The 13,784-nt window shown below is 31.0% G+C and overlaps 1 protein-coding gene across 1 annotated transcript; it reads left to right on the top strand.

Moving 5' to 3' along the window:
- Positions 1-673: 673 nt before the first annotated feature.
- LOC132755771 (L-aminoadipate-semialdehyde dehydrogenase-phosphopantetheinyl transferase-like) lies at positions 674-13,725 on the top strand. Its single transcript, XM_060746688.1, has 6 exons — positions 674-894; positions 1,857-2,029; positions 4,420-4,645; positions 10,903-11,027; positions 11,941-12,160; positions 13,031-13,725. The coding sequence occupies exons 2-6, from the start codon at positions 1,865-1,867 to the stop codon at positions 13,156-13,158; spliced, it is 864 nt and encodes a 287-aa protein (XP_060602671.1). The 5' UTR covers positions 674-894; positions 1,857-1,864; the 3' UTR covers positions 13,159-13,725.
- The last annotated feature ends 59 nt before the right edge of the window (positions 13,726-13,784 follow it).

Below are 13,784 nucleotides of genomic sequence, written 5' to 3' on the forward strand. Positions count from 1 at the left end.
ACTATGATAATGAACTGGCTGTATGCTCATTCCTCTCTTTGTTATGTCCTCGATTTGTGCCGCTGGACGCGAAAAGCAAACACAATGTCAGGTGATGTTTAGTACAGGGGAGATAATGCAGGTTACATGCATATATAAATGGTATTTTTGTGGCTATTTCGCCAGACTGTAAAATTAAACAGGCAAAAATGTATTTCAAAGTTTTCAATATATATATCAAAATCTGTAAATAGTTATCGATGAAAGAAGACTGTGTGAAATTTAAAACAGTGTACATTTCCATACTCTGGATGGAGAACATATTCATATGGGCCTTTGGAAAATAGAAATACAACTGTCCAAAATAAAATAGCACATTTTAAAGTAACGATTTTCTTAAAGATACCCCACGCATTTGATATCGCATTTTTGTTTGATCTGTTAATGAAATAAATATTATATACTTTGCGGCCATGTTCGTCGTGTATCTTAATTTGGAATGATGATATCTGTTTAACAGAATAAATTCTATTCAAGATAATTGATTAAAACCCGACCGAAAACTAAGCCAAATGTCACGCTGTGACATACAATGATACACAAGTAATTGTCAATTACATCGAATCTTAGTGTTCTGATAGAAAGTAAGTAGCGCGCAGTTGTTACTTCCCTTTAATTCAAATTTTCCATTTGTCTCAAAACGAAAGTAGAGGTTACAGTAGCTTAATACATGAATTTATAGTTATGATTTATTATAGCGGCTAGTAAAGCACTGAAAAGGGTGAAGAAAATAAAACTGTTTTCTGTTAAATTTATCTCTTCAGAACGGACGAAATCATTTTCAGAAATTCACAAGACTATTTGTACAGTTGTATTAGTTCTATTTCTTTATTTGTTTAGTTGGGATTATCAGAGGTATGATTTAGACTGATATTGATTTTTGCTTTATGGCACAGGTAAATGAATAATAAACTGTAATTAATTAATCAATATTGTAAACTGTATTTAGATAAAATTGAACAGGTCTAAGATAAGACCAAGAAATTGAAATAATTGGTGGAACTACATTTGCAGTTGTACATGTAAATCTTTTTTTTTTTTTTGAATAATTCTTTATTTCATTTTAATCTAAAAAAGACAAAAACATACTTTATCTGTAATTCATGCCATTTAGGTGAATTCTCTAGAGGTGACATCTGAATGTACAGAAAGTATTGGGAGACCAGCTTTTAGCTCGAGAATAGGACTTTTTTGTTAAGAGTCTTCTGCTTCAGGCAAATAAAAGCAGGATTTTTTAAAATGATTTTTTGGAGAAAAGTTTTGAATTTACATGTGTACATATATATTTCAGATACTATTTAAGAAATTTTGCTTCAGAATCTTAAATAAATATTTATATCAGAAAAAAGTATTTATTTCAGCTTAACCAGCAAGATCTTATCTGATTGAGTTTGCTTCATGGACTAACCTGCAGTTATATGAGCCGTGTCACGACAAAACCAACATAATGGGTTTGCGACCAGCATGGATCCAGACTAGCCTGCGCATCCGCGCAGTCTGATCAGGATCCATGCTGTTCGCTTACAGACCCTAAAACAAGTAAAGAAACTAATAGCGAACAGCATGGATCCTGATCAGACTGCGCGGATGCGTAGGCTGGTCTGGATCCATGCTGGTTGCAAACCCATTATGTTGGTTTTGTCATGACGCGGCTCATATCAGCTTTGAATTCATAGACTAGTTTTTTATGTGATACAGTAGGCCTCAACCAGTATCCTCTTGCAAATAGTATATTAACATGATTTTACGATGGTCTATATATTTAACATATTGTAAAGATAAGTATAATTATATATTGTATATACTTTTTATTGTAGTAAAGTAGATGAGAATTTCAAGGTTGGTGATGACAAGTACTAGATGGGCGTTTAATACCAGACAGTGGGAACCTACGGTCTCTGACTGGGTTAAGGCAAGTCAATGTATTCAGTCAGAAGAGAAGGAAAGGATTGGCAAGTTTGTGTTCAAGAAAGATGCAAAGTCTTCAATGGTATGTAATTTGTTAATATTCATTCAATTATGCATAAAGCTTCTTTAGAAATTTTGATAACAATTGTCACTCTTAATGTAGAAAAATGGCTCGAACAGTTTTGGCTCGAAAATGGGAGAACTAGTTTTTCCCCTAATTATTGTACGGTTAGAAAAAACATTTTTGGAAAAATATAGATTTCCTACTTTAAGACCAAAACTGTCTATCTATCAAAAAAATCATTACCATGCCCTTTTGATATATAACTTTTCCATTAGCCTCTGTTTTATTTAGTCACATTTAATAATAAAGAAATAACAAATTAACATGAGTTTAAAGATTTGATTCCAACGGTTTATTTACTATTTCTGCTTGCCTTATTACCGAAATATTATGTCAAAGTCACATGGTTTGGCCACACTGTTTTTGTTTTGCTGTGTTTTATGTGACACAAGCTTATTAAGGCCATTTTTAGCTCGACTATTCGAAGAATATGAGAGCTATTGTAGTCGCCCCGGTGTCGGCGTCGGCGTCAGCGTCCGCGTCAGCGTCTGCGTTGGTTAAAGTTTTTTGTAAAGTCAAATATCTCAATCATTACTTGAGATATTCAATTGAAACTTACAATACTTATTTATAGTAACAAGGTACATCAGATTGACAAGTTGGATAACTCTGCCTACAATATTGACAGAATTATGCCCCTTTGCAACTTAGAAATTTTGGTTAAAGTTTTTTGTAAAGTCAAATATCTCAATAATTACTTGAGATATTCAATTGAAACTTACAATACTTATTTATAGTAACAAGGTTCATCAGATTGACAAGTTAGATAACTCTGCCTACAATATTGACATACTTATGCCCCTTTTTAACTTAGAAATTTTGGTTAAAGTTTTTTGTAAAGTCAAATATCTCAATTATTGCTTGAGATATTCAATTGAAACTTACAATACTTATTTATAGTAACAAGGTACATCAGATTGACAAGTTGGATAACTCTGCCTACAATATTGACAGAATTATGCCCCTTTGCAACTTAGAAATTTTGGTTAAAGTTTTTTTGTAAAGTCAAATATCTCAATTATTGCTTGAGATATTCAATTGAAATTTAAAATACTTTTTTATAGTAACAATGTACATCAGTTTGCAAAATTGCATAACTCTGCCTGCAAAATTTGAAGAATTATTTGCCCCTTTGAAACTTAGAAATTTTGGTTAAAGGTTAAAGGTGTTCAAAGATATTTACTTGAAACTTTACACAGTCATGCACTTAGGGTCATAATTGGAGGGTCATAATTGTATGTCACTGACCAAGTTCCATAACTCTATCTTGCATTAAGGCTGATTCATATCCCCTTTTCTACTTAGTCTCTTGGTTAATGTTTACATGCAAGTTTTACATATCTCAATAACTATTAAAGATATTTATTTAAAACTTCACATATGCATTTAGGGTCATTATTGTAGGTCACTGACAAAGATCCATAATTCTATCTTGCATTTAGGCTGATTTTTCTCCCCTTTTTCAACTTAGAAATTGATGGTAAAGTTTTGCTTGTAAGCTTTTATCTCAATTACTACTGAAGGGTTTGTGCCTTTTTTTGGGACAATTTTATGCATTCATAATAATAAAGCAGTGATTTACTTGATAAAACATCTTAATTAGAAGCCTTTGTACCTTTTCTGTCAAATTTATGTATTCATAGGTAATTAGTATTATGATACTCAATAAAACAACCTTGTGACATTACCTTCCGAATAGTCAAGCCAATACTGTATAATTAGACTCTCTCTAAGGCCTATAACATGAATTTATTAAAAAAAAATTAGACCTTTTGTGATCTTAAAAAATTTAACATTATCAAGGCACTTATACTATCAAGCACTTAGAATAGTCGAGCGTGCTGTCCTACCGACAGCTCTTGTTTTGTTTGGTTTTACGGCTTACTAACACAGTATAGCTCATATGGCACCAAAACAGGAAATAAGATTTGGGTTAACCACTTCAAAGCAACATCAGGGGTCAAAACCACCTCACCTGCTGGAGTTAAGAGATGCATAGACTCCATTTATTCAAACCCATATGCCGCCTCTTATAATCATGCAGGGATAAACGGTGGCTGCAGTTCTTATGCCTGAACCATTAAAGGCAACCCCTCAACCACCAGGGGCATTCAGTTTTCCTGGTCAGATAATGGCAATTTATTTTGTTTGTTTTCATGAACAACTTCTGGGTCGAGTTCCAAATTTGTAATCTAGCAGAATGGCTTCTTTTTGTTTTAAAAAGATTATTGTCACTACAGGGATTTATACCCTTGATGAAGGACAAGAGAGAGGTGCTAACTTAGCTGTAATTAAAATAGGTTTTCAATATTTGATTGTTAATATAAAAGTTACTATGCTTATTACAGATAGGTAGATTGATGTTACGGAAGATGTTACACAGGAGAACAAAGATTCCCTATGCTGATATAAAACTAGGACGGACTGAGAAAGGCAAGCCCTATCTGATGAATAATACACCAGAGGGCTGTGAGAAGCTCAGTTTTAATGTATCCCATCATGGTGACTATGTCGTTCTTGCTGCAGAAACATTCACAGACGTTGGTATTGATGTCATGAAGCTTGAAACACCAGGTACAATAATTACACTTATTTCTCACCTTAAAGAATATAACCAATGAACTTACAGCATTTGCACCATGTGAAGTTCAAGTAGAAATCATTATGCTATCAAACCTTATCAATTTATCCTCGCTCTCATTTCCAGAGTCCAAAAAGTTTATATCAAATCCATATCACACCCTATATAGCCTTGTTTTCATTTTCAGAGTCCAAAAAGTTTAAATCAAATCCATATCACACCCTATATAGCCTTGTTTTCATTTTCAGAGTCCAAAAAGTTTAAATCAAATCCATATCACACCCTATATAGCCTTGATTTCATTTTCAGAGTCCAAAATATCTATACCTAATGCATAGCATACTCAATCTAACCTTGTTTTTTTTTTCATTTTTGAGTGTCAAAAATTACATATATGAAGTTCTTGTTGTTATTTAACAAAGTTCTGACAGAATGTCAACAAATAAAGATATCAGAACAATACTGATTCTATGGGACTCATACACAGCTATAAAACTTATATCCCACTCGGCTACTACCTCATCCAATATAGGAATGACAGCTGTCCAATAGATTTCAGTATTGTAGTAAACATTGTAAAATAACCTCATATAATCATAAAGGTAGAAACACTAGGCATATCAAATAGGTGGAAATGTCAGGTACAATAATTTCACATATCATATGGGTAGAAACACTAGGTACAATAATTTAACATATGATATATATAAAAACACCAGGAATGTTAATTCCACATATATAGGTGGAAACACCAGGTACAACAATTACACATATCATATAGGTAGAAACACCAGGTAGAATAATTTGAATAATTTCACATATCATTAAGGTGGAAACACCAGATACAATAATTTCACATATCATTTTGGAAGAAACATGAGGTACAATAATTTCACATATCATTTAGGTGGAAAAACCAGGTACATTACAATAATTTCACATGTCATATGGGTAGAAACAACAAGTACAATAATTTCACATATGATATATATAAAAACAACAGGTACTATTATTTAACATATCATATAGACAGAAACACCAGGTACAATAATTTCACATATCATTTAGGAAGAAACACCAGGTACATTAATTTCACATATCATATAGGAGGTAATACCAGGTACATTAATTTCACATATCATATAGGAGGTAATACCAGGTACATTAATTTCACATATCATATAGGAGGAAACACCAGGTACAATTATTTCACATATCATATAGGTAGATATGTATGTAAATAATTAATTATTTTGTTAGTTTTAGTTTATTCTTCATATCTATTCCAAAGGTTTTGAATCCAAGTTTTCTGTCATAGCATGTAAACACACAACCTTGTTGGTCTATAGTGGAAGGTCTGTTACACAATGAATAATTAAGTTGATAGTATTTTGTATTAGACATAACAACAAACCATGAAAGAATGGTACAAGGAAATTGTTGGCAAGTGATATTACATATATTTACACCTTATAAAAAGTTATATATGACTTTTATTTTACAATTTTGTTATGATACCTAAGTTTGAAGATTGAGAGTTACAGTTATTTTGAAAATTCTAACGAAGGTCAGAGTAGTAAACAAAACAAGTAGGAAAAAGAAAAAGTTTAATTCATGTATTGAGCTGTACAAATAACAAGATGAGTAATCTTATAGGTTAAACTTTGTCATGTAGGTCAGATAATATTAATCTGTAGAGGTAAGATAAGTTACGGTTTCTAGATCATTGACAACAGTGGCTGATGATACCAGTTCTTACAGTTAGTTTGAACTCAAGTAACCATGACATCTTGATACAACATCTGGTTTCTAACATTCTGGGAGTGCTCTTCAGTGACAAAGACTCAAATGGTGTATTGCTACATGTATTTTCTATTGGAGTTTATAGATAAAAAAAATTTTTCTCCCCAAAGTATGAAAAATGTACATGTTATTTGTTTTTCAAATTTAACTTGATATAATTTGATCTTTAAATTAGTCATACCAGCTCATAATTCTAAATTGTTTTACATAGAAACGATGTCAAGCAGTCCTGTTCATTGTTGTTATGTTATATTAAAGTTAACCTAAAATTAAAACAAGTAAATTGTTAATATATATGCGGGTAAAATTTTTGCATTATTTATTATGTGGATGGTTTGGAACTGTCCATAGTTCTATTAAGGGGATTTCACCATAGGCACTTTGTTTCAACTCAGTTTCAGTTATATTCAGATGATCTCAATTTCCATTATATTACTGATTTGCTATATTACCAATTATTCCAGTATTTTGAAAACAGTGGGTTTTTTTTGTATACAGGGATAATCAGTCATATGGCAGTAATATTAAAAATGGACTTTTTCATATAATGGAATAATCGTTTATAATGGCAAATTATCAATATAATGGCAATTGAGTTGACAAGTACCTATAGGATTCACAATCAGTATGTTGAAGTTGAAAAGCCAACAGTATAAAGACTGGCCAGATAGTATTCTAGTTCAGGCTCGTCTGATTTTACAGTGGACATGGTGGTATGGATCAGTCAAAATATTCACTGGTATACAAACTGTTAAACTAAGCCAGGACAATTTTTGGGTTTTTTATGCAATGAATCAAGTTCATGTACTAAATGTACCAAGCATTTGACTTCATTGACCACATTTACATTATACATGTGCACATATAGATAAAACACCAGAAATAAAGATTTGTTAAGCGTTACATAATTGGTAGATGTAAATTGGAAACTTTTTTTGGACCATCTTAGATTACGAGTCTTTTGAGTCATATAGATTTGATATAGAAAATTATGATTTAAATCCATAACAAAATATCCCAGGGTGCATAAAAACTTGTCATTTTATGAGATGCCAATGATTTGTCATGTTGGTGTTCTATTGTTTCCCATAATGACTATTAATTAAGGAGTGTAACAAGGTGTGTGGCTAATGACCGTACCCAGATAAGCTAATCTCCGGTATCAGGTCTTTATTTCCTGTAACAAGATAAAACGCTCCTGTTATAAAAAATATACTACTTTAATTCACATGTGGATACACAAGTATGAATGAAAGTTACATTGTAACATTACTGTTGATTCATGTTTGTAAGGATCAACAATGATGACTTATAGAACTGAGGTCCAGACAATGATTTTTGTGTTGTTTTGTACAAAGGCATAAAATATTGCATACATGTGAACTTTTTTCAATGATCAAGTGGGAGATTTTTCTTCAAAAAGAGGGAGATTTTAGAATTTGAAATAAACAAAGAATGAAGTTCTGACATCAAAAATAGGGAGATTTCTTTAATTTGTGAAAATACCCATTATTTTAAGAAAAATCTTTTAAAATATGACTGCAAAAAGTGGGAGTCTCCCGCTTTAAGTGGGAGAGTTCACATGTATGATATTGTAATTAAGGAATATGATCCTGAATCTGGCCAGTTATTTAAAGCGAACGATTCTTTTCTGATCTTTTATTTTTAGAAAGAAACATCAAATAACAGGTTATAAATAGCTCTTGGGACGCTGTTCTGAAAAAGGCTTAACAGTGATACGATGCACTTTTCCCAAATAAAATTACTGACATACTCAGTTTGAACAACACAGAATTGTGTTTTCAATTTTTTCAACAGAAACAGAAAATAAAAGCTGTAAGCCACTTTAAGGTTTATAACTCTAACCCTGCTTGCAGCAATAGATTCTACCTGTACAACCAGTGTAGACCAAGATCAGCCGTCACATCAATGTCGTCTGCTCATTGTCTGTACTGTTCACTATCTACTGATGAGTGGTTTCTTTTTATTCTTTCTGTTTTAACAAGTTTTTGTTGAGCCCACTTTTACAGGTGCTCTATTATAAGTTAATATTGAATATTAAAACTAATAGAATAAACAATGGAGAAATTTTGATTTTAAAACTATGACCTTGATCTTGATTCTGATCCTTAAATCTTATTGAACACGCGGCCTGATCTGATACCTGCTTAATTTTAGCTTTTTAATATTAAAATAGCTTGAGTTAACAATTATAGACAATTCCAAAATCAAGACAACAAAAGGCCAACTTCAACAAGAAAGATTGAAAATTTTCATTCCAACTATATATTGATTGCTTAAAAAGCTGTAGAATTAATAGGTTCAGGGTTATAAACTATAAGTTGTTAAGTTGTGGATTGTGCCGTTTTCTTGAACTAATTTTTTTTCTCTCTCAAAGAATTGACCTTTTGCATGTTGTGCTTTGAACTATAGTAATGCTCTTTATACTTGTAATCTTTTGGCTTGTTCAAAAAAAAAAAGTGATGCAGGGGTGATTTATATATAGTGGATATCAAGAGTATCTTTTCTTTGAAAAGTTTCAACAAGTTTAAACGGCTCAAATATAGCCACTCAAAGTGATAGTAATTCGACGCGGTTATATCTATATATTGGCACTTACTTATCCTGGCTTATCACTTGCAAAATCTAGAAAATTAAAATTTAGTAGAACATCAAAATTATCTACCTGACTTCAGGCATCAATTTTCAGGGGGAAGCAGACGTAAATCATTTGACCGTCAAAGTCGAGATGTTTCACTTTGCCGTTCATCTCTTTATAAAAGCAGTTTAGAAGATACATGAAATTGAATATTCTTATATCTTTTCACTACTTCAAATGAAATTTCTCAGTTTTATCATGTCGCGATAAATGAGGCGTGACGATACCTACTCATCTCGTTCTTGAGAGATCGCGTTTAATGGTCATAAGGTCCACCATGATCAAAACCTGTCCAATTAGTAGTAAACTTCCCCTTGCATTTATATCCTTGGGAAAATTTGTAACATTTTGGGAAAATTTGGAATTATAATTGAAAAGTGCATGAATGAATTCCTGCAAATTATGTTAACAAACCAAAGGTGACGAAAATAATCATTTTATGTGATAAAATTTGTATTTTCACACACTCATTTCCTGATTTATATGAATGGAACTACTTTTTCAATGCTAGATAAAAGAAAAATATGCTTCATCAGTGAGAACAAATCAAGTTCGAGGTTTTATTACACAAACATAGCTGACAAAAAAATACCAAAAATTATTTAACTGTTTATATTTATATATTAACACAAAATTACTAGTGTTGATAAACCAGAATTTTAAAGAAATAATGTAAATTATATGACAGTTAGAAACAATCATATTTTCATATTGCTCCTTGCTTCTTTGCTGCTCCTATTTTGTGTACAGCTCCAATTTTAAGCACAGCCATTTTTTTACACAGCACCTATTTCTTTAGTGACTCCTATTTCAATACAGCTCCCTTATTTTATACAGTTCCCTTTTTTAATTCCTTTCTCAATTTTATCTATTTTTTTACAATACTCCTTTTCCTCATCACATCTCCTTTTTACTGTATAGCTCCTATCAATATTTATTTAGATGCACCTATTTTTTAAACACCTATAGAAACATCTCCTTTTTCATTTTTTCTGTATTTACTTAGCTCTCATTTTTCTATCAATTCAGTTATATTTTCATATTGCTGCTATTTACTATACAGCCTCCTTTTTCTATTATTTCTGCATAGTACAATATGGGTCCTAGTTTCTATACAGCTATATTTTTTCTAACTTCTTTTTGTAGCTGAACTAATTTTTGATTACAACTTATATTTTTTTTACTTTCAGACTTTCTAAAGAACTTCTATTTAAAATGCAGCTTTTATTATTGTACAAAGCTCATATTTTCTTTACAATGACTATTTTCAATACAACTCCTATTTTCTATACAATTATTATCTCCTTTACAAGACTTAGTCCTATTTCCCAAACAATTGCTATTTCCTACATGTATGTAATTTTGTATTCCTATATAACTCCTATTTTCTATATATTTTTTGTTTCTTTATAACCTTTTATTCCTATACAAATTCCAATTTATAAAAACTCCTATTTTCTATACCAACTCCTATTTTCAAAACCTGAAAATACATGCATGAACAAAATTTTTGTCTTCAGTGAGCATTAAATACTTTTTTGAGTGTGTTTAGCTATGATGGCTCCAGCATATTTGTTTTCTAGAAGACATTCAGTTTGATACAAAAATAAGTCCTTTGATATTTGAACAATGGAGAAAAATATATACAATGTACATGTACAATCAATTACTGGGTATATGGCAAAGACCAACATATTTTTCAGAAACTTTCCTATAGGGAAGGCAAAATTAGAATTTATTATCATAAAAAATATACAAGTATTTCTTCTTTTACACCTTTTCATACAGTTGGTGCAAATTCAATCAGTGATTTTTTCCACACGATGCGACGACAGTTCACACAAGATGAATGGGTTTATATAAAATCTGGAAAAACAGAACAAGATCAGCTTGGAAATTTTTACAGATTATGGGTAAATCAAAATTTAAAATTTCTTTGTTGAATTTAATCAAGGTTTAATGAAATATTGTATTATTTGCATTTAACCCCCCCCCCCCCCCCCTATAATAAGCACCCCACCACAATTTTAGAAGAAAAAATCTTTCCTGATAGATTTACAATACATGAAGAAAAAGCGATCCAAAAGATTTATAATCCATGAAGAAAAAGCAAAATACAAATATTTTTTTTCAAAAAATAACAATTAATAACTCCAGTAATCAAAAATAAAAAATATCCTGTATTATATATTAGATCATAAAAATGAATAATGATTTTTATAATTGATTGTATCTTTAAAAAAACATATTTTTAAAGCACATTTTATAGCTTCTAAGTAGGGCCGCCTTTTAAAAAAATGTAAGTCCAAAGTTATATGGAACCAATATTGTATGTGCGCTGTACATCATTACTTTTGCATCTAGTTATGTCACTTGACTTCACCCACAGTTATGATATGAAATAATTAGCATAAAGTTAATTTCATGAGTGTAAAGCAGTTCTGAGCTAATGATTCATTTTACTTGTGTAACTGCAATTACTTTTTATTGCCTATCTTAGAGGTGTGCCTGGCTGTGTGGTTAAAGTTAATGAATTTAATCCGCTTGTCTCTCACGGCAGTGGGTTTGAATCCAGCCTGGGACTTCACATTTTATCATGTGAAAAAGCTATCCAGCTTGCTTAGGGAATGTTATTGGTTCTGCTCAGGCGCCAGTTAGTGCCTGAAAAATGCATGGTGTGGGGCCAAAACCAGGGTCCCTTCTTTTCCCCTGGTTTTTTAAGCTGGAAAAAGTTTTCGCCATAATTTTTTTACCGGGGTTTAATAGTTTTTTTAGAAAACAAAAAAAAGGGGGACGACATTTCTAAAATTTTATATCATATTTCAGTGTCTGAAGGAAAGTTATGTAAAAGCACTAGGTGTTGGTATAGGGTTTGAAGTGAAAAGACTCAACTTTTTGATAAAAAGTGACCTTCCCAGTGTGGGACAGACTATTGATACAACACAGTTGGAGGTGGACGGACAGTTTACTATACACTGGACATTCGAAGAAACTCTTCTTGACAACCATTGTATAGCAGTAGCAGAAACATCTTCAAATCCTGTAAGTTATAATGAATGATTTTTACCTAAAGATCAACTTTTTTAGTTCCCCTTTGCTTTTAAAATGTGCAATAAAGTGTATTGTTTAAATTTTTAAAAAGAATTTTTTGTTTTTAATTTCACAAAGCCTTTTTAGGTATTCAGGTTTGGTTTTTGTATTGATTTTTTTGATCTCCTTTTGTGTCCATGATAAAATGTATTAATAAAGTTTTGCAACCCTTTGGTAAAATTTGTGGTCAATTTGACTGAAACAATTAAAAAAAAGTGAACCCAAAAGTAATTTAAAAGGATTTTATTTGTAAATTTTTATGATTAAAAAAAAATTTTTTCCTTTTGAAACCCAATTAAAAGTCGTTTGAAAAAATTTTTTTGCATGTGATAATTTTATTAAAAGATTTTATCGAGAAAGCTTTATTTTGAGGAGGGTTTTAAATTCCCCAGGCCGATTTAAAAAGGCACAAGCCCCCAAAGTGGTGGTGAAGTTGATTTGGGTTTGTGCCATAAAAGAACACAAATTCAAAAAAAAACTTTTTTGGTTAAGTTTTTTCTAAAATACTGAAGGGAAAAGGTTGAAAATTATTTCACAAGAAATTTTTTCTCATTATTATTCAAATGATGGTCACAAAATCCCCGTAACCTAAAATTACTTTTTTTACAGGGGTTATGCCCCTTTTTTTACTGAATAGGTTGTTGGGGGTTAGGAAACTCTTTTTGATCATTTCCTTTTTTAATGCAAGGGTTTTTAGTCGCAATTATTGGTCAAAATTTTTATGCATACAAATTTTTTTGTTATGTTATTTTTTATGTAAGCCCAAAAAATTTTTTACTGTACCTTATAAAATTTTTTTTTTGATTTCCCCGGGTTTGTAAAATCAAAAACCCATTTTTTGAAGTACTCACATTCAATCAGCTGCTTGAAGACAGCAATCCTCTCAGTGATCCAGATCAAAAATATGGTGAAGAGTTTATAAAGAAACCAGAAAGACCCAAGTTACAAAGATAACAAAAGTTATTGCTAGTGATTAGAAACTAAATTACAAATATAATGTTGTCAAAGATAGATGAAAAATTATCATTACCGAGTAATTGTCATTTTCTTTAAATCTGCACACCATATAAATGAGAAATTGTTTTCCTAAAAATTCAGACTTTGAGAAAATATATAAATAGTTACAGAAATGTCAACTATTCATAGTTCATCACACTTTGTATGCATATGATTGAATTTGCTGCTTTTGTCATGTAAGAGCTGTGTGTATGTTCTGACAAATTTTATGTATTTTTGTGGATATTTAGTGCTTTAGGCAAGGGCAAATCATTTATTTGTACACTTGACAACATATTTTACTATAATAAACAATTCTTCAATTTTATTAAAATTAGAATAAACATGGAGTCATGCTGCTTTAATATGTTTAAAAGATAAAAATTGTGATGAATGTTACAACATTACTGAAGTATTCTTTGAAATTTTGAAAGCAGTTTAACTAATTGCTAAATTTGTCAGCTGATTGGTTGATTGTAAGCATACAATTAAAATTGTCCAATGATGAAGCTGAACATGAATTTCTTTGTTGTTCCTTTTTAGACTTCCTTTTCTGTAGGAATTAAAAGAGAATTGGCAATTTA

The sequence above is a fragment of the Ruditapes philippinarum genome, unplaced genomic scaffold (genome assembly GCF_026571515.1).
Source record: "Ruditapes philippinarum isolate M1 unplaced genomic scaffold, ASM2657151v2 ctg3229_1_1_1_1, whole genome shotgun sequence".
Taxonomy (NCBI): Eukaryota; Metazoa; Mollusca; class Bivalvia; order Venerida; family Veneridae; genus Ruditapes; species Ruditapes philippinarum.